The 25111-nt window shown below is 42.2% G+C and overlaps 1 protein-coding gene across 1 annotated transcript; it reads left to right on the forward strand.

Moving 5' to 3' along the window:
• The first annotated feature begins 1999 nt into the window (after positions 1 to 1999).
• RPN1 (ribophorin I) lies at positions 2000 to 24693 on the forward strand. The gene is given in 20 exon segments (XM_036739647.1): positions 2000 to 2156; positions 2159 to 2409; positions 6963 to 7027; positions 10250 to 10401; positions 10404 to 10555; positions 11092 to 11107; positions 11110 to 11300; positions 20143 to 20170; positions 20173 to 20297; positions 20299 to 20335; positions 20510 to 20609; positions 20798 to 20811; positions 20814 to 20935; positions 21235 to 21336; positions 21338 to 21355; positions 22814 to 22961; positions 22964 to 23040; positions 23042 to 23072; positions 24202 to 24343; positions 24345 to 24693. Coding segments are annotated over 20 exon segments (1962 nt in total). The 3' UTR covers positions 24379 to 24693.
• Positions 24694 to 25111: the final 418 nt, after the last annotated feature.

Raw genomic sequence — 25111 nt, forward strand, 5'->3', positions numbered from 1 at the left:
TAGTAAGTGACTGCTGTAGCTAGCAGGTCCCCTCACTGGAGAGCATCAGGTGAAGTCTGGATGTCTACTTCCTGGGGTGGTTGTAGAGGGATTCAGTCAGATACCAGGTTGAACTAGATGGCTTCTCAGGTCAACACATCTAAATTAACAAGCATTGACTGAGCACCTTCCACACAGTCAGGCACTGTAATAAATGTGGGGGCTATAAAGAAAGAGAAAACAAAACAACAACCCAACAACCCTGCCGACAAAGAATTCACAGACAGAAGACAACAAGCGAGTTATGTCCAAACAAGATGTACTAGAAAGCAGGTGGACATTATCAATAGAGGGAAGGTGTTGTCATCAAGCTGGTTCTGAAAAGCTTCTTGTGGAGGGTGGAGTTTTACTTGGGATCCCAAGAAAGTCAGGGGAGCCACTGAAATGAGAAGGCAGTTTCAGGCGTGGTGGACAGCCAGTGGAAATGCCTGTGGTTGGGAGATGCGGTATCTTGATTAAGGAATGCAAAGTAAAGTCCTCCCACTCTGAGATTCAGTGATTCCTCGAGGCTGTGAGGAGACGACTCCAGGGACGATCACCCTCCTCTCTAGCCATGGGGCAACACAGGTTTCTGCACCCAAATTTTATTTCAGTGTTCATCCTCCCAGGCTATTAGGTTTTTTTTTTTTTTTTTGAGTGTTCATCTTCCCAGGCTATAGATTTTTAGGAAAACAGCCCTAGCCGGAGGAAGTTTCCAGGCTTAATTAGCCTCTCCCAGAACTTATCCCCACATCAAAGTGTATCCTCAGCAGCTACTTGTAGTTCCACGGTCCGACAGGTTTGGGGACATCCCAAATTTCACCATCCAACACACGTCTGGCATTCCGGGGCGGTGCTTTAGGCACCGCCCAAGCCCTCCTGGGGGGTGGGGCCACAGAAGTGCTCCCTAACCCTGCAGAATAGGCAGTTACATTTCACAAAGGGATTTATGATTTTCCTTTTCTGGCCCATTTGGCTCTTCGTTGCCCACCTCCCAGATCATAGTGAACTATATCAGGCTGCATTAATTAGTCTGCAAAAGGGATGATGATTTGAGATAGATCCGAATATGAAATATTGCATAGACCGTCATATGTGGGTCTTACTGATGTGTTATTAAACTATTTTCTCCCTTCTTTTTCTTTTATTACAAGAAATGACTCGTTGGAGAGGGGAAGAAAGGAGGATGGATTTCAAAATGAAAAAAAAAAACACAAAAGATATCAATAAAGCATTTTTTAAAAAAAGAGACCTCAATTTGGAGTCAGAAGAACTGGGTTGAAATCCTGGCTTTGCCACTGTGACTATGGCGAAATCATTTGAATTTTATGTGTCTTAGCTTCCTTCTCTGTAAAAGAGGCCTTTGGAGTACACTCATAATAGCATTTACATAGCTCCTTGAGCAAGCTTTTATATATACACATACACACATATAGACATACTATGTGTATGGGTGTATATATAAACATGTATATGTGTATATGTACACACAAACAGGGATACACACACACATAAAAACACAGGTTATTTCATTTTATCCTCAAAACAACACGGAGATGGAAGTGCAACTATGATCCCCATTTTACAGATTTGGAAACTGAGGCAAAGCTGAACTCAGGCCCGTCGGTCCCCAAGTCCAGCACTCTGTCTAGACTAGGTGACCTCTCAGAAGTCTTGGATGCTCGGCTAATCGCGTGAAAGGGTGTGGTCGCTCCGCTTCTCTAAGCCTCAGTTTCTCCATTTGTAAAGTGGAGCTAAAGGATATTGAGGCATCCCACCCCCCACCCCGGGTTGTTCTAAGGAGAGTCCTGTAAAAACTTGTTACTTTGTAGCAGGGGCGTTAATCATTATTAGTTTGCTCTCAGGCGCCTGCCAGAGATGCCCCGGTTGCCTAGGAGACGGGGTCCTCAGCAGAACCCACTCCATACCCCCCCTCCCCTCCCCGTAGGCGCTGCCATCTTGTGGCCCCGCCTCCCGTCCAATGAGCGGATTCGCTGGGGCGCGGGGAAGGCGACGCAGAAGGGGAAGAGGAAGCCTCAGCGTCAGGTTTGCCAGGCAGCTGGGCCGGGTCCTGCTGTCGCCTTGTGCGCCTGCGCCCACGCCTGCGCGTGGAGGGTCTGCTCTGTCCGCGGTCATGGAGGGCCCGCTGCCCGCCTGCTGGTGCTGCTGTGGGCTGTGGGGGCGGCCCACGGTGCGGCCTCCGCCGCCGCCTCGGAGACGCAGCTGGTGAATGAGGACGTGAAGCGCACGGTGGACCTGAGCAGCCACCTGGCCAAGGTGACGGCCGATGTGCTGCTGGCGCACCCGGGCGGCTCGGCCGCGCCCGCCTCCTCCTTCCTGCTGGCGCTGGAGCCGGTGCTCGAGGCCCGGCTGGCCCACCTCGGCGTGCAGGTGAGCCGGGGGGATGGACGAAGGGACGAGGGCGAGCGGCCGGTCCTCCCGCGGGTCCGGGACGAGGAGCAGACGCCGCGCCCCGGGCCTCTTACCTGCGCCGTGGCCCCCCGCGGGGATCCCCCCCCAACGGAACCTCCCCCCTGCCGCGCCCTGCCCCCTCCCAGGCCCCCCAAGCCCCCTCCCCTTCTCGGGCCGCCGCGGACTTCCGCGTGTGACCTGCCAGCCTGCCGCTGACTGACACGTAAGCACAAGGCCGCCACCCGCGCCGCGCCACGCCGCGCTCAGCCCCAGGCCGGCACCCAGCCCGCGGGGCCCCAGCTCTGGCTACAACGCCCCGAACCTCACCCAGCGTCGCCGGCCTCCGGGGACCTTGGCCTTGTCCCCGAGCCTCCCCTTCTGAGGCTCTTGGACACTGGGAGCTTTTCCTCTTTTCGGAGCCTTGTTATAGCCCGGCTTGTAGGCTCACCCGGTGGCCCACCCCCAGGGGCTTTTCCGGAGCATCCTCCTTAACCCCGGTGTCTGCCCCCTGAGACCACCTCCAGATTTGCATGCTCTCCTCTGGGACACTGTGCTCCTCAAAAGCAGGGGCTGACTGACCGTCTGGCACACACAGTGGTGCAATACATGTTATCGACTGGCCGTGAAGGAGTAGACGTGGTCTAGTAATCCTTAAAATTTCAGGACGCAAGACAATACTAAAGAAGTGGCGTGTGGATAATAAAGTCTTTTATATAGCACTTTGCAAAACTTGCAAGAGGTTTTACAGAAGTTTGTTTTGCGAAGCACTTTACAAATACTCTCCATTTATCCCCATAATAACTGGGAGGTAGGTACTATTATTATTCCATGAGGAAGCCAGGTTAAGTGACATGTCCAAGTCATACTGAGTAAATGTGAAGTCAGATTTGAAATCATATCTTCCAGACTTCAGGGTCAGGGTTCTGTACAAATTGTGGGAGCTGCTTTTTCTTTTTCTTTTCAAATTGTGGAAGCTGCTTTTTCTTTATTTACTTTCTTCCGTATAAATAAGTAACTGCTTTTTTGAAACTTTTCCATTTTGGTTTTGGGAAGAGAGTCAGGCTGCTTATAGTTTTAATTTACATTGTTATCAGCATTTGGTACGTGGTCACCTTGACTTCTGTTAAGAGCAGGATAACACACGATCACTTAGAGACCCAAATTATATGTTCAGTTGCCGTAGTTATAAAATTATCTTTAGAGGGGTAGAGTCTCTGGTAGCATTGGTATCAGATTTTACTTCTGAATTCTTTTCATGAAGTGCAGAGTTTGGAAGTCACGATTTAAATAAATTTTGGAGCTGAATTGCCTCCAAGTACTATTTTCTGAAATATGAGCAAAAGTTCTGTTTAAATGATTACTGATTTCTTTTTATAGGAAAAATGATTTTTTATGAAGCCTAACCCTCATTAAAGCGGCAAGTTGCTTAAGAGTCTATAGCTGAAGGATAGTTGTAAACCAGTTTTATATAGGCAGAGTTTAGTTTCATTGGTCTATAAGGCCTTCAGTCTTCCTTGTCTGCATTTATTCAGAATCAGTAGTCTTCTACAACTGCTGTGTAAATCATGGCAGCATTAATGGCAAAGCCTGTTTTAAGGCTGGGGCCATTCTGCACCATGGACTACTACTTTCCAGAAACTTAGGTGTAAACTTTGCAGTTTCTGTGATTTTGCAAGAGGTAAGTGTCTTGCTCCATTCATACTTTGTAGGGTTTTAGAACTGAAATAACCCTTTAAGATCATTTGAGTCTTCTAATTTTACCAATTAGAAAATCAGAGGTCCAGGAAGATGATGTAGTATGCCTGTGGTGGCCGAGCTAGAATCAGAACTCTGGTCTCCAGACCTCCAGTCCGTTGTTACCCAGTACACTTCTCTGTCCTCATTATTGCTTTCCCCACCTGCTTCCTTGTCTATACTGCTTCGCCCTCATTTAATTCCCAGACAGCTGCAGTCTTGGAAAAGAACCTGTGGCTTTGAGGAATTAACATTCTGTTATGCCCTGATGCAGTGCCTTGAGGCTACATTGCCTTGATGTGCCTCTGGGTACCTCAAAGCTCTAAAGGCCAGTCAAGAAGTGTTGAAGTGTCTAGGACCAGGCACAGTTAAGCTCTGAGGAGATAGAAAAGGCAAGAAGAATCTCTTCCCTCAAGGAGCTCCCATTCTAATAGGGGTGCACACAAGATGAAGCCAGAGGCACTAACATTAAGGAGGACCTGGGAAGGTTTCTTGTAGATGGTGGGATTTTTGGCTGGCAAAGGAAACTGGGAAGTAGAGGTGAGGAGTGGTGAGAATTCCAGGCATGGGGAATAGCTAGTGAAAATGAAGGGAGTCTAGAGATGGGGGCTTGTGTTTATCCCAGCAACAGCAAGGCCAGAGTGCTTGGGTTGGAGAGTATGTGGAGGGGAGTAAGATGTGAGGAGACTGGAAAGGTAGGAAGGGCCAGGTTATAAAGTGTTTTCACAGGGTTTCATTTCTGATCCTAGAGGCAGTAAGCAGTCTTTGGAATTCTTTGAATTGGGAGGATAACGTGGTCAGACCCTCAATTCCCATTGGCAGTAGTCCTCTGGATGCTCCGTCATTCCAAGTAACTCATCTTGCAGTATCACTTCAGTCCCAGAGCTCACACCTCTTCAGTCCTCTGTGCCCCGGGAGGGTGTCCAGGCCAGCCATTCTCCTTTCTTCCAGGCTGCACTCCTCTGGACTTAGCCATCATGCCTTCTCCCTGCCCCTTTCAGTTTGCTTTTATGTGTCTTCTTCCATTAATTGTAAGCTCCTTGAAGGCAAGGACTATCTTTTTCCCTTTCTTTATATGCCCAGAGTTTAGCACAGCACCTGGCACATCCTAGACTCTTGATAAATGTTTATGGACTGACTGACTTGCGCTAGGAAGTTCACTTTGATAGTTGAGTGAAGGATGGACTGAAGTGAGGAGAGACTTGAGAAAGGGAGGCCAACCGGCACCCAGCCACCAGCGTAGGGATGAGGTGCTGAGGACAGCGTCAGAGGAGAGAAGGGGATGTCTACAAGAGGTGTGTAGATAGACTGGACCGATCTTGGTAACAGATTGTAGATGAGTAGGGAGAGAGTACGAAGTTGCTGGTACAGGTGCTGTGTGCTTTATGATTCTCAGCACAGCATATATGTCAGTTGTTGGTATTTGGCATGTTAGTTGTTGGAATATTTTTGTAATTACTGTTGAGAAGAGACAGAAGTGTGCCATCTTCCCAGGTACCCTCAACAAGTTGTACTCCTTTTGCTTAAGTGGGCTTAAGATCACAAATATGAAAAACGTGACGACCCCAGACTAGTAATATGGTTGGCCAACCAAACAGATCAAAGCTGCCTCATTATTCATGAGTTTTTTCCTCTCCCTTTGAATCTGGTAGGATTCAAATTAAACTCACAAAAATCAACATCTTTTCTGTATAACAGTAACAAATCCAGAAGAGGATATTAGAAAGGAAAGTCCCATTCAAGTCTCATACAAAATGCATAAACTATCTTTGAATTAGATCTATCAGGTCACATTTAGTACTTCTATAGATACAGTTCAGAATACCCCTTAAAGAAAGAAAACAATTTACTTAACTGTAGGAATATTCGGTACTTGTGAGTAGGCTGTGCCGATATGAAATCCCAAGACCACCTAAATTAATTTGTAGATTAGTGCTATACCAATCAGATGACCAAGGGTATACTTTATAGAGCTAGACAAAATAATAAAATTTGGAGGAACAAAAATGAAGGGGGAATAGAATTTCTGGACCTTGTACTATTTTAATAACACAGTGTAAACAAACTGAGTGTTCACTGATTGGGGAAAGGCTGAATCAGTTGTGATAGGTAATGGAACAATGTGGAAAGAGCCCTGAATGTAGTCATGAGACCTGTGTTCAAATATCAGTTGGACCATCCAGTAGGCAGACTACTTAAGCTGTCTGGGTTTGTTTATTCATCTGTCAAATGAATGGTTTGAATCCTGTGACTTGTCCTATCCTTTCCAGCTCTAGAGCTGTGATCTGACACTGACCATGAGGAACAGCTGATGGGAAGAATTAGAGAAATAGGGGAAGCCTTTATGAAGCAGTATGGAATGAGTGAAACAGAGTCAGAAGGACAACCTATGTCACCATTGCAACTTGTAAATGAAGACGGTTTTAAATGGCAATAAGAGTTTTAAAATTTGAAAAAAATGTTGGTATTAATGTATAAAGCATACATGCAACCTTTAAGAAAACAGTGGAAACTGCGTAGAATTAAGGTTCCATGTGTCACAAGTTCTAGTCACCTTTATATTGTTTTACTTGAGAATGTTTCACATCGTGGAGGATTTGGTTTCCAAGCATATGAAGGGTTTTCGTAGAGTCACAATTTGTCGTCATTGGCCATCTCATTACACCCAAGGTACTGGGTGATAGGGCTGTTGCTCCTGAGAAGCTGTTGCACGTTATTTTGAAGTAGTAAGTAAAATGAAAATGGATTCAGAATTTGTGATCTGAAAAAGCATAAGAAATAACTGTGTTCTGTTACAGTTAAAGGGAGAAGAAGAGGAAGAAAATCATTTGGAAGTAAGAGAAATAAAACTTAAAGGCAAAAGGTAAGCAGTCTGATGAGTATTAAGTTTATTTATAACTAACTTCTTAAATTTCTATATTTACTTCCATACCTTATGGGTCCAATTAGCATTTTTTTTGAGACTGTTTGGTTGCTGTTTCATATTGTTGTCTTCTTCTGAGTTTACAACTTAGTCTTCTCTGTTACTATAGTAGTTTTTTGTGGTCAAATTCTATTTCTTGACTTTGAACTTTATGTTAAAGTTGGGCTTGGTGGGGTGGGAGGCACTGTCCTAAACTTCAGGCTTTTTTGTGTTGCTGTTTTCAGAGTCAGTTCTGAGGGTCTGCAGGTTTTTAGTGCTTCCAAGGTTGTGTGATCCTGGGAGAAGTGTGGTCACTGTTCTCCTAGTCTTTGCTTTGATTTTTACCAAGGAAGAGTCCTGGTCCCCAGCAGCTGTAGTGCTCCTCTTTGCTTTGGTGCTGTGACCAGGGTCCCTGCTCCCTTGTGACTGACCCCCAGTGCTCCTCTCCATCCTGGAACTGTAACCCAGAACTGCCTATGGGCAAGAGAGTTGCTCATGAGCACCAGCAAAGGGTCCCCGAACTCTCTTTTTGACCAGTTTTCTGACCCTTTTACTGTCTCTGGGCTGAGAACTATAGCTCCTGTTGGCCATTGCTGGTGTGCGTGTGGGCTTCAGAGAGACCTCCATCACGGTGTTGCAGACTTCTCCTGTCAATCTCTTTAGTTTTTTTAGGCCAGAAAAATATGTCATCCTGACTTTTTGTTGGCTCTGCTGTTCCTAACTTTGATTTAGGGGAATGTTGGGAGAATTCAACTGGGTGGTTACCCTAATCTGCCATCTTCCCCCTTTCCCTTGGCCAGTGCTTTGCCAAACCCCAGCCCTGGATTACTCTCATCCTCTTCCTCTACTCCTACCCACAAGCTATCGAATTGAATTGGAGGAAGTCAGGAAATTGTACTAATTGAGTCCACTGAAAATTTACGTTGTTTAATTTTAACTGGATTTCACTGTAGCAAGGCTGTCCTCCTGCTCCCTCACTGACTGCCATGTTTGACAGTGTCGATCACTTTCCTGAATAGTCTGTCTTCACTGATTCCTCTTGATTCTTCCTACATGTCTGACGATTCCTTCTGCATCTTTTGCTGGATCGTCATCCTTGTCATGCCTCCAAACTGTGGGTGTCCCTGAGGTTTTGTCCTGGGTCCTTTTTTTCCTTTTCTCTATACTGCGTCCCTTGGTGATCTCATCAGCGCCCATGGATTCAGTTATTATTTCTAAGCAAGTGATTTTCAGATGTGTATAATCTAGCTCCACCCTTGTATCTCCAACTACATATTAGAAATTTTCCAATTGAATGTCCTATAGGCACTCATATATTCACTATGTCCAAAACAGAGCTCACCATTCCCCCCACCCTCCCCTCATCCATACTTCCCCATTACTCTTGAGAGGACCACCATCCTCCCAGGCTTCCAGGTTCTGAGTCTCACTCATCTTACATAGTTGGCCTCCTGCCAGGTTCTGTCTTTTCTAACCTCACAGCATCCCTCATATATACCCTTCCCTCTGCTCATCTAGCCGTCTCTAATTTGGGCCTTCATTACCTCTTCCCTAGACTGTCATAGTAACCTCCAAATCGGTCACCTTGCCTTCACTCTCTTCTCATGTCAATCCATTATCCACTCAGCTATGGGAGTCTAGATCTGATCATGTTATGTCCTGGTCAGTAGATTCCAGTGTCTTTTTCTTACCTTTAGGGTCAAATGTAAAGGCTTTTCTCTTTTAAAAGCCTGGCCCCTTCCCACATTTTCTGTGTAATCCTCTTTCCTCCCTTCTGCACCCGCTGTGGTTCAGTGATAATGGCCCGCTTGCTTTTTCTTGCACATGATGCTCCATCTTCATCTCTGCTTCGTACTGGCTTTCTTGCATTTCTGGAATGGTCTCCCTCCTCATTTCTGTCCCTTGATAACCCTGACTTCTTTCAAGATTAAGATCACATGCCTCCTTCAGCAGGATGCCTTTTGGCTTCCTCCAGCCACCTTTAGCCTTCTAAGGTTACCTTCCTCCTATTTTTCAGGTATCATTGATGTGCTTAATTATTCATACGTTATTTTCCTCATTATTATGTAAGCTCCTTGGGGCCCATGGAGGGAGTGTTCTTCTATTGTTGCTTTTCCTTGTATCCTAAGACTGTGCCTAGCACACAGGCATTTAATACATGCTTGCTGATTGATTGGGCTCTAGTCAGGCCTCTGCCCTGTCTGCACACTGGACAAGTCACTTAACCTTGTAGCTCTCTAAGACTCAGCTATGGGAAGTTCTTTAGTGGGCACTTCCCACACCCATGAAGTCCCAGGTTATAAAAAGGTTTTCATCTTTTCACCACCTTGTGAAGAAGGTAGTAGGATGGATTTTATCATCACCATCTTATACCGAGGAAACAGAGGCACAGTTTGGTGAAGTTACTTGCTTCTGCAGTCACATGGTTAGTATGTACAGGACCTGGTAGGCTTTTATATTCCAACTCCATTGCCCTTGCATTACAACATACTGCCTTCATTATGAAGTCCCTTTCATTTGTGATTTGTGGCAGGGGGTTCTGAACCAACAAGTTGAAATCTAACAGTAGAATTCTTTTTTTTTTTTTAATCTGAATTAAGTTGTACTATTTTGTAATTTTAATAAAGTATTGTTGTTTCTCATATTTATTCTTAACTGGCTGGTTAGCCAGAAATGATTTATACTTATAAATAGATGGGTTTTTTGAGTGACGAAAAAATAAGTCCAGATAATAATTGTGCTTTGGTGACATCTATAAAGGCCAAGGAGTTATAAGAAAAGTTTATTTCTGTCATCCCTCTGTGACCTCTCCTTGATTTTATTTCTTTGCACAAGGTTTGGTCATTAGTGTATGCTTGAACTAGAGATGAAGTTTCCATGAGTATATTGCTTTAAAAAAAATTAGCTGCCATCACCATCATCATCATCACCACCATCATCACTGTTCTGGAATATCGTATTCTAAATGCTCTATTCCTTTATAGTCATGGCTAATAAATTATGTGTGATCTCGACTGTAAATTCATCTACTAAATCATAAGAGGGTTGAATTCTATGTAGGTGAGATGAGTGCCTACAGTGATTGAAATTAGGTCTTGGAAGATCTTTGTTGCAAAGTGATCCTGTAACTTTGAACTGCTAGAGCTTTTATGCTTTTTAATCCTTTCTCTATTTCTTCTGCAGTGGGAAATTATTCACAGTGAAGCTTCCCTATTCCCTAGCTGGAGGTGCCAGGATCCGAGTGGTCATTGAGACAGTCTTCACTCATGCTCTGCAGCCGTATCCAACCCAGATCACCCAGTCAGAAAAACAGTTTGTGGTTTTTGAGGGGAACCATATTTCTATTCACCCTACCCAACTAAGACACAGACCATGCGTGTGAAGCTGGCCTCCCGAAATGTGGAAAGCTATACCAAGCTTGGCAATCCTACTCGCTCTGAAGACGTGCTGGATTATGGTCCATTCAAAGACATTCCTCCCTTCAGTCAGGTAAACTCTTTAGCCTAAGCCTGCTTCAGAGATGGACAGAAGCCAAGTGTGTTACTACTTAGAGGCTGACCACCCACAGGAGTGGAATGGAATGGAATAGCCAGTGGATTAACAGTGGTCCCTTTCCAGGCACTATTGTTAAGCACTTGATAAATATCATCTCATGTTATCCTCACAACAACTCTGGGAGGCAGATGCTGTTATTATTATTTCCTTTTACAGTTGGGGGGAATTGGGGCAGACAGAGGTTAGATGACTTGTCCAGGGTCACATAACCAGTAAGTGTCAGACTGGATACGAACTTGGGTCTTTGTGACTCCAGGCCCTATGCTTATCCACTGTGCCACCCACCTGCCTGATAATAGAACATATTTGCTTGCCCACACAATGTAATCTATATAAGGTATGAAGCTAGGCACCCTGAAGGATACAAAGAATAACAAAATGCTAATTGCATCTAAACTTTTAAAATATGAAGTCCCCTTTGTCCTTTTACCTAAAATTGAAGGTATTTGTTTTTTTTTTTTCTCTGACAGGATCCTTTTAAAGTGCATTTGAGAACAATAGCCCTTTTTTGACCATCACTAGCATGACCCGGGTCATTGAAGTGTCTCACTGGGGCAATATTGCTGTAGAGGAAACGGTAGACTTAAAACATACCGGTGCTGTCCTTAAAGGGCCCTTTTCCCGTTACGACTATCAGAGACAGGCAGACAGTGGGATTTCCTCCATCAGGTCTTTCAAGGTGAGTTGCTGCTTCCTCTGACATTCCTGCTGTCTAGTTTATCTGCCTTTTCTCTTTGAGTCTCAGCCAAATACTGTACCGTGGTTGTTTAGTGGTGGTGAGTTAATGGTGGAGGGCAGGGGAGGCTTTAATTCTAGCAGAAGAGTTCGTGCATGTGAAGGAGGTCTTGCACTATTCAGGTTCCTAAAGAGAGAGCTGAATGAAAGCTGCTAGTGAAAGGACCCCTGGTGGGGCAGGGAGGTGTGTAGGCCCTGATGGTCTGTGTGAGCTTGATAAATACGGAGATGCTTAAGCACATTTTATTCCTGGTTTTGTCAGCACCTGCCCCTTCTAGATCATGTTTTATTTTATTATTCTTGTCATCCATTATTTGGTACCTAGAGTCACAGTTTTCAGGCTAAGCCTCACCTTTGCTAAAAATCATAATTGAAAATGTTTTCTGTGTTAGTGTCCTTTAGTTTGCTTCACAAGGCAGTGTCTATACTTTTAATTCTTGTTTTTCATTAAAAATTATTCTTGATGCCCTTTTAAATATCTCATTTCTGTATATATCCCCTTCAGCCTAACAAGAGACAAAGATTAAAAAAGGAAAAAAAATTTAACAAAAGCGACCAATACACCTAGTCCATATGACAGTATATGCAATATTCCATACCCGTTGTCCTTCATCTTTGCAATGAAAGGAGAGAAGTTAGTATGCTTTTGACTTAATGTTAGCCAAACCATCCCTCAGGAGGCATTCTTGTTTTCCCACATTCTCTCTAATTCTGTCATCCTGCCAACACTAGAAGGCTGAAGTCTTTCAGAAGAGTACCTTTTTCTCAGAGATAACTGGTTTTGGTGGGTCTGCCTAGTTTGCGGCACAGAATTGGGTTTCTTAGGTTTGTGAGATCACTTAGGAAGCTTGGATATACTTTGGTAGTTAGATTCTGAGGCTGAATAGAGCCTGAAGTTCCTAGAAGAGGAAGGGGAATTTCATTATGTTCCTATAGCTTTGCTATGTCTTCTTTAGTGTAACTCTGGTTTATACTAGACAAGTTCAGGTGTTACAGGTGAAGTCCTGACGTTAGCGCAGTGCTTGCTGCATAGTAGGCACCTCATAGATGTTGCATGACTTGCTGACAAATGCCAGAGCTTTGTATGAGGATTCACAGAGTCCTAATCCATGGAATTTATTTCTAAATGTATTCTTTGTGGACAGATCCTTTGGCCAGTCAGTGTCCACTGAGACCCTAAGGAATTGTATATGATGCAGCTCTTGGTGGTGATTGCCTTTCCTGCAATTCCTTTAGCAGATATTTATCCAGTCCTGTATGTGTTGCCTCCTTTAAACTGGGGTCACCTCGAGGGCTGGGACTGTCTTGTTTTTGTCTCTATTGCTTTTTCATTCCTTTGTAGAGGATGTAGCATGTATAAACAGACACAGAGATTAAAATGACAGTCCTGTCCTCAAGAGATGTCTATTAAGACCTCATTCCAGTGAAGATCTCAGTATAACAAAAAAGGTTTTCAAGACTGATCAGTGGCCTGTTTGTTTCAGGCGGCATTAAGGCTGTAAAATTCAGGCACTACCAAAGAATTTGGAACAGCCTTTGCAGTTTTGTTTGGTGGAGCTTAACAATAAGCTTCTAGAACTTTAGCTCAGAGACAGGAAATATATAAAGACAGATCTACATCAGGGAAATAATTTATTAATTAAAATCTTTCATGGAAGCATGTAAGAATGCAGTTTTACTGAAAAAGAACAAATTTTAAAAACCTGAATAATACAATGACCATGTTGGGCAAGCCTCTTTCTTTTCATTACAGAGATGGGGGACTGTGAGTACGGAATATCGAATGTATTTTAAAATAGTCAATGTGATGGTTAGTTTTGCTGAATTTCTTTTAGAAAAAAATCTGTCACCAGCTTTCCAAAACAGAAAGATATATTTAGAAGTGTAGGTGATTTAAAATAATTGAATCAATAGAAATAATTTTAAAGGTGTTTTATTTTAAGCAGTAATTACAACTTATCTAAATAGATTTAGTTTTACATGTTTTCTTTTTTTTAAATAGAGGTATATGTAAGCTATTTTAAGCAATCTAGAATTTTATAGTTTTTCCGAATTAGAAGCAGGGAAAACATGAACAGAAGAAATAATTGACTTAATAAAACAAACAGTTAATACATTTTCTAGACACATCCTCTGTATTGTTGAGAGCAGCTTTAGAAAACATTCGTTTTCGGCTCAGATTCAGTCTAGCTCAATAGATTGAATTTGGCTCCGCTTGTGAAAACAGGCATCGCAAAGGGTGGATTTCTTAAGACATCCCAATATGGCAAACCCTTAATAAACTTTGTCTTTTCCCTTGACTGAGAAGGCTTGAGACGAATTCTTTCAGCAGGACCCGGCGTATAGGTGTTTTGGGGTCTCGAGCACCCCTAGAAAACCTATAGCTCCCTACCATCATCATTTTTCTTTAACCTCTTCACAGCTATGAAGTGTCTGAGGCTAGGATTTGAACTTGGTCTTCCTGACTCCAGAACCAGAACTCTATCCACTGAGCTACCTAGCTTGCCCTCTTTTTCTCTCTACATCCTCTCTTGAAGTGATCTCATCTGCAACCACGTGTTCAATATTTGTTCTATGCAGATGACACCCCTCCCCCACATTCTTATATCAAGCCCCTGGTATCTCTCCTGAATTCTTGTCTCCTATCACCAACTTCAATTAGACATTTTCAATAAGATATATTACATCTGTATCTCAATTTCAGTGTGTTTAAAACAGAATTCATTTTCTTTCTCCTCAAACCACACCTTCTCTGAACTTGCCTACTACTGGAAGCACCACCATTTTCCTTGGAGTAAAAAATCCTTGGGGGTCGTCTTCAACTCCACATTCTCCCTTCCCTTCCTTTCCTAAATCCAGTCACTTGTCACATCTTGTCTATTCCACCTCCACATCTCTCACATACATTCATTCCCTTCTCACCAGTCACATGGCCATCACTTTCTCATGTTTTAACTCTTCTCTCTCCTGAACTTTTGCAAGTAGTCCCCTTGACAAGGTCTCCTTGCCTCAGGTATTAACTTTCTTCAGTACATCCTCTATACAACTAAAGTGATATTCAAAGCATCATGCCATTCTCCTGCCCAAAAAGCTTCAGTGCCTTCCTTTTACTTCTAGGATAAAATATAAACTCCTCAGTTTATCTTTTAGAGTCCTTTCTAATCTAGCTCTTGCCTGCCTTTTGCAGGCTTATTGCACTTTACTCGTTTTTGTGAACTCTATATTCCGATCCAGGTGAACTACTTGGTGTTTCTCATATACAACGTTCCATCTACCATCTCCATGACTTTGCATAAACTGTCCCCCAAGTCTGCAAGTCATTCCTTACTCATCTCCACCTCTTAGAATCCCTAATTTCATCAAATCTCACCTCATGTGCCAACTCCAAATGAAGCCTTTACTGATCATGATAGCTTCTACAAATTTCACAACACTTCATCTCCTGTCTCCATACCATTTCTTAGGCTGTCCCCTGTGCCTCAAGTACACTCCCTTCTCACCTCTGCCTCTAGAATCTCTAGATTCCTGCAAAGTTCAGCTCAGGCATCACCTCTACATGAGACTTTTCTTGATCTCCTCAGTTGCTAGTACAAACTAAAAAATTATTTATGAATTTATTATATATGTATATATACACATATAGTTAGCAGCAATAACAATATCCTTCTATACTTAAAAACAGTTCAATAATAGCGCCAAATTACTACCATTAATTACCACCAGGCATTGATAGGCAAGTGAAAGATTGGGAGGAAGCAGATTAAGCAACCTAAAGACAAGTACACAGAGAGAAAAATAAAAATATAAACCAAAGTAAACAAAATCCAAAAATGGATAGCAAATTCAAAACAAAAATTCAACTGAAGCTTCAGGGAAAAGCTAGGAATAAAAGTATGCCAAAAGGGAACTAATTTGTTATCAAAATTAAAATTCTAGAAAAGTGAAATTTAAAAATTCAGTAAAGAGTATTTCTTCCCCCAAAGTAACAAAATGTTGAAAGAAATTCAAATCTTAACTCAAAACTGTAAATAAAAGAAGTATATAAGAGAAAAATTATAATTCACTTTAAAATAATTAGTTTATTGTAATAGATTTTTTCTAATACATGTATTAAATGGTTGTAGGAAATTCTGTTAAAAGAAGCAGGAAAGGATACTTCCAGGGCCAAGATGGCAGAGTGAGGAAGGGAACCTCCTGGACGCCTCCCAATTCCCCTCCAAACCACTTGAAACCTCCTCAGAACTGATTTAGGAAGGAGGAAGCTGGTTACCAGCATAGCAAGAAAGTTTCTGTCTCACTGGGGTGGGAGGGAGCTAGGTCCAAGAGCAGCAGCAACATTAAACCTCACAGCAGGGGCAATCTGCCAGTGAAGCCCTGCCCTCCTTCAAGCCAGCAGCCCTCCACCCCCTAGGGGAAAAAAAAAGAAAACTTTCATTTCAGGAACTGGAGCTCTTCGCTGTAAAGAACAAAAGCACAGCAGATCTTTGAATGCAAATTTTGCTTTATAGACACTTCGTTTCACTCAATCGTATCATAATTGGTGCTTTTGATGTTTTCATTTGAGCATCCTCAAGGACTTTAAAAAGCCATGATACGGTCTTTTAGTTGTTCTCTTTAAATTTGCTGTACTTTTAAAATAGTCAATTTTATTCCCAGTGCTGCACAAGATAGAATAATGTAAAGTATAGGGAGAAGCTCTAGCAGTCTGAGATTATATTGTGTGTTCGCCACATATTGCAGGAAAGCAGTTGTTGGGTCAGATTCCCAGGACCTAGGAAGCATGGGGTGCAGAGTCCAGCTCTCCCACTAACTCAATTTGTGCAAATCTCATTTCTCTGAGCCTCAGGTCACTTCTCTGTTAAGTGAAGGAGTTGGACTAGGTGATCACTAAGGTGCTCTATAGTTCTCAATTCTGTGTGATCCTGTGAATCCACAAGGACCGTTTGCTGGTTCCCAACACCAGAAATTCTTCTGTACGCTGCAAGACTAATTCCCAGCATTGAGCCCTCAATTCACTCCTGATTTTGTGGGAAATAAAATCAAGTAGCAGTATTATCACCTTCATTTTTGTCTTGCATATATCTACAATTACAAATTCGTGTAGACACAGTATAGATTTTCAGTGACATAAAGTGGTTGATAACATTTTCCTCACATTATAGGCTTTCATTTTACTCCTTATACTTAGATACTGAAAAATAGCAGTTCATTTGAAAAATATGTTGGGGTCTTAGTGGACTTGAATGCCCTCAACAGGGTGACAAGGCCTTCAGCAAAAAAACTGTGACCTTAGGTGGCATTAAAAGAGGCAGAGTCAATTGACAAGAGTTTGTTAGGCATTTATGACTTGCCGGCACTGCTATAGTGTATAGAAGGAAAGCGGGGTGATATCTGGTCAGACCTCCACTTGTAGTGTGCGTTCGTTCTGATCACCCACTTTCAGCCAGGTGTGTTGGTAAGCAAAATGGCTCTTTAGCACTTAGTTCAACCAAGTGCCCTTGAATAGTTTGGCTTTTTGTTCCCTTTGAGTAATTCAGTGTATTTCATTGAGCCTTACTAGGTGCTAAGCCCCAGGCCCAAACCCCTATTAGGTGTAAAACCTTAGTGGGTGTGCATTGGCAACTAAGGTGGGGCCCAAGGTAGGGCCTTACTCCAGGGAGGGCTAGTTTACATGTCTGGGACAGCAGAGGCTTTTGCCTCTTGTTGACGATCCTAGGTCACGTGGGTGAGTTGCATGTGTGACTCACCCCTGACCCTGAAAAAGATAAACCAGGGGTTGGCTGTCCCTTCTTTGGAGCTCTTACCCACAGCAGTGGTGGCGCGACGTGACTCTGGGCCAGCCGTTGTTCTGAGCTCCTGGGCTGAACCTAGATGTGGTAACTATGAATTGTGTTGGGTCTGTCTGTTGATGTTTGTAATTTGTATTTTGCTCTGAAGTTCAGTGTGCTGGCTTTTTCCCCCTGAACTAAGTGAATGATATTTGTATGCTGAATTAAAGTAAGCTTGTCAACCCCTTCACCTTGCTTTCCTTAGTTAAGCAGATCAAAAGAACCTGTGCTGTTGGCAGCTTTCTGGGTGCTGGCTGTGGGTGGATCTTACACCCCCACAGAAGCTGCTAGCTGGATTGCTGAAACACCAGGCAGCATTGGCCAAGCCAAAGAGCGTCTAGAGCGGGGCACTAAGGGAGTGAAAAAACTTGTGAGGATGCTAGATGAGGACCAGTTCCAGACCCAGGTGCTTATTCTGGAGAAGTGACAACATGAGTAGAGAGGAAAGGGTTGTCACATACAATAGATTAGGCCGAGCCAGGAAATAGGTACAAGTTGCAAAAAGATATCAAGAAAAATTTCCTAACAGTTAGAACTGTCTGAAGGTGAAATGGGCCACCTCAGTAAGAGAGTCTGGATGACTGTTTGTGGGGTAAGTTGGGATTAGATGGCCTCAGAGAGCTCTTCCACTTCTGAGATTCTATGACTTTATCTGTTTGATTTCATAAGGAATGTCTGATAATAATAATACTTTGATTCTGGGTACTTTAAGATCCTCAAGTATTAGTTGCTTTTTCTTTTATAAATTTTTCATTAATATTTTTTGTTTCTTTCATAATCTTATTATCCCAAGTGTCTCTCCCCTTCCCTCTCCAAGAGAGTCATCTCACGTGACAATATTTCTTAGAGAGAGAAAAAAAATCAGCGCAATTGATAAACACATTGAAGTTTGACAACACATGTAGTGTTTAATACCTATGGACCTGCCACCTTCCCAAAGGAATGGATTGAGGATGTCCTCTCATAACTTTTCATTTGAGTTTTGCTTGATCTTTATCATTTTTGTTACATTAACTTTTCATTTTTTGGTACGTCATTGATCTTTCTCTTTACATTGTTGTAGTCACTGTATGTATTGATTTCTTAGTTCTGCTTACTTCACTCTGCATCAGTTCATATAGAGTTTCCCATGCTTCTCTGTATTCATCACATTCCTCCTTTCTTACAGAACAGTAAGAATTCCATTACATTCTGTGCCACAATTTAGTTAGCCGTCCCCCAATTGATGGGCATCTACTTTGTTTCCAATTCTTAGCTATCACAAAAAGTGCTTCTATAATATTTTGGCATATATAGGGACATTTTAGTGGCTTGCTTCCTTGGGGGCATAAGCCCAGTAATGAAGTCCCCCTTCAAAGGGTATGGACATTTTAGTCACTTTATTTGCATAATTCCAAATTGGTTTCCAAAAGGATTGTATCCTTTTCCAGGTCCACCAACAATATATTAGTGTGCTGATCTTTCCACAACCTCTCCAGTGTTGACTATTCCCGTTTCTTGCCATTTTTGCTGTTTTGCTGGGCATGAGGTGAAAACCTCAGGGTTGTTTTGATAGGCATTTTCTTATTGTCAATGATTTGAAGCATTTCTGTTCATGTGGGTGAGGATATTTTGCAGTTCTTCTTTTGAGGACTGTTGTTCATATCCTTTGACCATTTATCTATTGGTTTTATTGTTTGTTTATTTATTAATTGTTTATATATTTAGATACCAAACCCTTATCAAGAGAAATTTCATACAAAAGTTTTTTCCAATTTGACCTTGTGTTCTCTGCAGAGGCTTTTCAGTTTCAAGTAATCAAAATTATTCATGTTATGTTTTTAGTTGCTTTTTCAATAAAGAACTTCATTATTTCTTATTAAAGTCACAAAAAAATATTAAGACTACATCTAGACTCTTATGATTCTGGTTTTTACATTTTTTTTTCCCTTTTTTATAGACAGTAAGAAGCTACTGTATATATAGTGTTTCACTTTGTTTAAAAAAAATGCTTCTGTTACATTGTTTTTGAAAATAATCTTTGGGGAAATGTGATTATCAGTATGCCCCAATGTAAACATTTAAATCATAAAAAGATATCACTCAAATATTAAGAAATGTCTCATGTCTGTCCCTCTACCTTCATACTATTTTTCTCTGAGGATCTGAATGGTATGGTATAGTCATGGACAGAATAGTCAAACAGGTATTGCACCAGAGGTGGTATGTAAAAGTTTGATTCCAAGACCCAAAGCATTAGTAGACTATAAATCCAAGTTTCTGAGTCTCTAAGGTGGACAGTTAGTCAGGGTGTTTTATCAGTGTAATTGTGTGGGAGCTTACTAGTTTATTTCTACTTATTTATTTTGTGTTTATATGCATATATTTTAAATAAATATTATTTACGACTTATTTATAGATTCTGCCTCCCTCTGCCTTCCAAGTAAAGCTCAAACTTCTTTGCCTGACATAATCTGATCCAACCTATCTTTCTAGCCTTATCTGATGTCACTCCTTACATAGTACTATAAGCTTTAGCCAAACTTCCACTATTCTCTGTCTTTTGAACATGCTTATTCTTCCTGCCTTTGTCCCATGTTCTTCCCTTTGCTTGGACTGCCTTCCCTCCCTCCGCTGTGCCACTGAAAATTAAAGCCCACTTCAGATGCTTCCCTCCTCCATAATTTTTCATTTATATACCCACTGTGGGTAACACAGTTTTTCTAATCTAGCATTTTCTTCTTCTCCCTCACTCACTATATTCCTTGTAATATTTGCATTCCAGTTATATGTTTCTACTTTATTTCCTTACTAATCTACAGCTTCAGGTAGTAGGTCTTAAGTGAATGCGTTTTTTTCTCTCTGAGCCAAAAAAATACTCTACATAAAACAGGGTGCCTAATAAATATTTGTATGAATAAAGAACAGAAGCAAGGTTTAGGGTCCATGGTTTTAAGGGACTTTCTTTTCTTTTAACAGACCATACTACCCGCTGCTGCTCAAGATGTTTATATAGGGATGAGATTGGAAATGTCTCCACCAGCCACCTTCTCATCCTGGATGACTCTGTGGAGATGGAAATCCGCCCCCGCTTTCCACTCTTTGGTGGATGGAAGACCCATTACAGTATTGGCTTACAACCTTCCAAGCTATGAGTACCTGTATAATCTAGGTCAGTAGTAATTTGTCAAGGAGAAACCTGAATTTGGCTTACTCCTGAAACAGTCTGTCTACCATTAGTTAATTCTCTTGTGGTAGATGTCCATTACTTTGCTTCTTGGGGAAGGGGTGTGGTGAATCTGTGTCCAGTTAAGAGAGTCAGGCTTGCGATTCTTTGATCTTTCAGGTGACCAGTACGCCTTGAAGATGAGGTTTGTGGATCACGTGTTCGATGAGCAAGTAACAGATTCTCTGACTGTGAAGATCATACTTCCAGAAGGGGCTAAGTAAGTAGGGCTATTAATCTTTCCTTTCTGACTATTTCCATAGACTGAAAAGAAGTCCCTCATGAAATACTGAGAATAGGTATGCTATTAAACCTATGAGTTGGAGATGACCTCCTAAGCATCTTGTATATAAGAGGCTTTGTCTGGATGTTACTGGTGTTTGAAGACAATCTCGTCTCTGCTCCCAGGAACATCCAAGTAGACGTCCTTATGAGATCAGCCGAGCCCCAGATGAGTTACACTACACCTACCTGGATACGTTTGGCCGAACTGTGATTGTTGCCCACAAGAACAACTTGGTGGAACAGCACATCCAAGACATTGTGGTAGGTGGCTCTCACTCTCCTCCTTGGACCCCTTCACATTTCTTTACTAACTCTTGTTTGCAGAGTAGGGGCTCTAGTGTAGCTATATTGGACTGGTGGTGTGGTGTGTAGCTGGTGGTGAGGATCTGGCCTATTAGAGATGGGTCTTTATGCCTTAGTGTGCCTTTTTTCTTTTTAAGGTTGGGAACTCAGTTGGCTCTCCCTGGGTAATTCCCTGCAACTGTGGAGACAAGTTCTTTTTCTCAAAGGTCCTGCATCCATTACCCGTAGTAACAACCCTTCTCTATTTCTCCTCTCAGGTACATTACACGTTCAACAAGATCCTCATGCTGCAGGAACCCCTGTTGGTGGTTGCAGCCTTTTATATCTTGTTCTTTACAGTGATCATCTATGTGAGGCTGGGACTTTTCCATCACAAAGGTATGCTTGTCACTTTCTTTTTGAGGCGGGGGGGGGGGGGGGGGTTGTTGGAAAACTCAGAAGTCCTACCACTCCACACAAATTTTTTTTAAGTTTTAAACACATCGTATCCACCACCCCCCCCAACCTTTTAAAAAACTATTGATTCTTATAATTTAAGTCTCCTTTGTGTAGAGTGAGGTCTTATTCTTCTTCTTGATCTAACTGTGGGCGCTCTATAGAGCACACTCTTGTGGTCGACCCTTGGAATCTCCACAGTCCAGAACATGATTAAGCTAGAGGCCATTTGGAGAACAGGTGTTGTTTGGCTCGTGTTAGAGTAAACTCTGGGAGGTTCACATCCTGAAGTGGTCACCTTTGTTTTAGAGTTCACTCAGGATTAGTCACACTTGATTCATTTGGTAACCGGTTATAAGGGGAGGAAACTGAATTATTATCAGAATGTTGCTTACTGGGCAGAGAAGCTTAGAAAAAGAAATAAATATGTTTATAGATAATTCATTCAGGTCCTTTGGAGCCTGGAAAAAAACGTCTCCCTTATTTTTGGAGGTGGGGGAGATATCTTAAAAATGACGTCAGTTTTCTTGTCTCTAAAGTACTTGGCTAGTATTAAGTATACACTAACAAATTTTCTTATTCTTCTACTTTGATTTAGACTGTCATATCCAATTTTATTTTCATTCTACATCCTTGTTATGTTTTCTTTTGTTTCCTGTTTCATCATCCTATTTAATTTCTTATAAACTTTGTTTTCATTTGGCTTTCTGGGGTCACTTCTAACAAGTAGCATGTTGGTTTATAGTGTTGTTCCAGAGGGATTTTGCTTTGATTGTTTTTAACCTTATCTCCTTTTTATCTAATAACTAGTAAGTTTTCTTTGAGCTATTTTCTGTAATCACAGTTGAGATTTTGGTCTATATAGGACCTAACTACACATGCATGTTCTCAGTCATTCTCTGTGTGAAATTCTGTAGCATTGATTTAACATCATATGAACATCCTTATGTTGCTTTTGGATACGTACATTAGTGACTTGTGGGCGATGATGAGGACAGGAATAGGTGATGGTCAGCATTGTGCCAGAAGACATTTAGAGGTACCAGGACCCCATTTTATGTATATAGTTGGTTAGTCATGTGCTGCCAAAACAAGAAGTGGGAAATCCCAAATCTTCTCAATAAGACCACACCTCAGTGAAGGGCAGCTTTCTTTGACTGTTTGGATTTTCAGATTTCTTGCATTTGTAGTGGCTTCTCTATCGTTGGACTCTTTTGGGGGGATAATCTTCTGGAAGTTGAAATATTCTTGGGGACAGTACATTTCTTTATGACTTTCTAGAAAGATAGTTTTTCTTCTTCAGATAGCTGTTATTCATGGGTGCTATTTCTGGGATCAAGGTCACAAATGAACTTGGCCTTTCTGACCTTTTAAATGGCAGGTGTGTCCTTCCCTCTGTAGGATCCAGCTGCTGAAGCCAGGATGAAGGTGGCTTGCATCACCGAACAGGTTTTAACTCTGGTCAACAAGAGATTAGGCCTGTACCGTCACTTTGATGAAGCTGTCAACAAGTACAAGCAGTCACGTGATGTGTCCACTCTCAACAGTGGCAAAAGACCTTGGAAATGGAGCATAAGTCTTTGACTAATGAGATTGCATCTCTACAGTCCAGATTGAAGACCGAGGGCCTCTGATCTTTGTGACAAAGTAAGAGTTGTGGGCGACTCTTTCCTGTTCCATAAGGGTGGCATCATGGAATATGCCTGGTGACCATTTCTCAGGTGTTTTGGTATTTGAAGTACACCACTGCCTTAGCAGCATCAGTAATTGTACCCCACTCTACAAGAACCATCCTAAAGCAAATGGTATGCCAGCACATTTGGGGAAAATGCAGGCCATGGCATTTTATGAGTTTTCTGATGATATTAACCCGGGGCAAGAAATTGAAGTTTGGTGCTTGTGTTTTAGAAAAAGTATCTAAAGATTGATTATTAGAAACATTGTGTAGTCATCTAAGAATAGATATCTTTAATAGAAGTCTCTCAGTCTAACGTGTTAAATGCCTGCTATGTGTTTAGCACTTTGTTAAGTGTTGGAAGCACTGTGCTAAATGCTGGCAAGGCATTTTCTTCCTAGGTACAAGTTCAGGATTAGGCTTTTTAAAAAATTGCTAACTCAGTTTGCTGGCCTCTGTGGACACTAATGTTGAAAGGTGTCCCTATACTTACATCAGAGAGCTATGAGGTAGAAGGAGCACTGACTTTGGAGTCCCTTGGACCTAGCTTCTGCCCTAGCTGTGCGTGTACCCTCTGACCATTACTTTCCTCATCTATAAAATGGAGAAAAATACTGTTTATTTACAAGATTGCTACGCCCAGGTCATGCTATGCCAATCAGAGGAGACCAAAGTGGGATGGAGTGCTGGGCCTGGAATCAGGAAGTTCAGCTCCCACCTCGGACACTTATTAATTGTATGATCCTGGCCGAGTCACTTAATCCGTCTGCCTGTTTCCTCAACTGTAAAATAATAAAAACACCTACCTCACAGAGCTGTTGTAAGGATCAAATGAGATAATATTTGTGAAAACACTTTGTAAGTTACAAAGTAGTATGTGAATGTAAGTTTTTAAGGACTTTGTAAGTTTTAGCGCAAATAAATGTGTGTAAATAAATGTCTCCATGATGATGAATATGATAGCATGTCGGAGGAAGCCAGGCATTGTTTCTTTTCCTTGAGTAGATATTAGGAGTCCTAAGATAGGTTAACTGAAATAGGTATATGTGGTAGCTCAGAGGTCTGCTTTTCTGGAGGCCTCTCTAACGTCCATTCTTCCTCTTGCCTTTTTCAGGTAGCGATGTCCAGAAACTGGATAGTCAGGTGAAAGATCTCGTGCTGAAATCGTCGTTGGAGGCAGAGCGGCTGGTGGCGGGCAAGCTCAAAAAGGATGCCTATATTGAGAACGAGAGGCGCTTCCAGCAACGCCAGGAGCTGTCACCAAATCGACAACATCCTGGATGCTCTGTAACCTGAAGCCCTGCCTTCGCTACTTAGAGCGCAAAGAGCAAAGTGCTGCTGTGCACCCTCTGAGCTCATAGCGCCAGGCCTTGGGGCAGTGGGGAGGCGTTGGGAATTGGGTGGGAAGGATGTTGGCTGCCAATTTTGCAAGTATTGGTATGGGTTTTTAAACATTGGTTCCTGACCCATTGTTGATGTCCCTAGGAGCAGTTACCTCAGGCTGAGAGTACTAGGAGTCTTGCTCTTCTTGAAACCTTTCCTTGTTTGTTTAAATTCTCTCTCTCTCTCTCTCTCTCTCCTCCTCTCTCGCTCATCTCTCTCTCTCTCTCTCCATCTTCTCTCTCTCTTCGCTCTCGTCTCTTCTCTCTCTCTCCTCCTCTCTCTCTAGCTTCTCCTCTCTCTATCTCTCTCTCTTCTCCTCTCTCTCTCTCTCCTCTCTCTCTCTCTCTCTCTCCTCTCTCTCTCTCTCTCTCTCTTTCTCTCTCTTTCTCTCTTTCTCTGTATTTTGAGGAAGGAATCTGAGTTTGTACTTTTTTACTCCTCACATTCAGCAAATGCTTATTAAATGCCTGTTGTGTGTGCAAAGCCCTCTGCTGAATATTGGAGGAGATTTAAAGCTATATAAGGCCTAGGATTATACTTGGAGTTTTTTAAATACTTTGATCTGTGCCCTCCTAGCTTTAGATGTTGGGATTTTTGTTTTTGTTTTGTTTGTTTTTTAATTTGTGTGAGACCAAACTGAA

Source organism: Trichosurus vulpecula, chromosome 9 (assembly GCF_011100635.1).
Source record: "Trichosurus vulpecula isolate mTriVul1 chromosome 9, mTriVul1.pri, whole genome shotgun sequence".
Lineage (NCBI taxonomy): Eukaryota > Metazoa > Chordata > Mammalia > Diprotodontia > Phalangeridae > Trichosurus > Trichosurus vulpecula.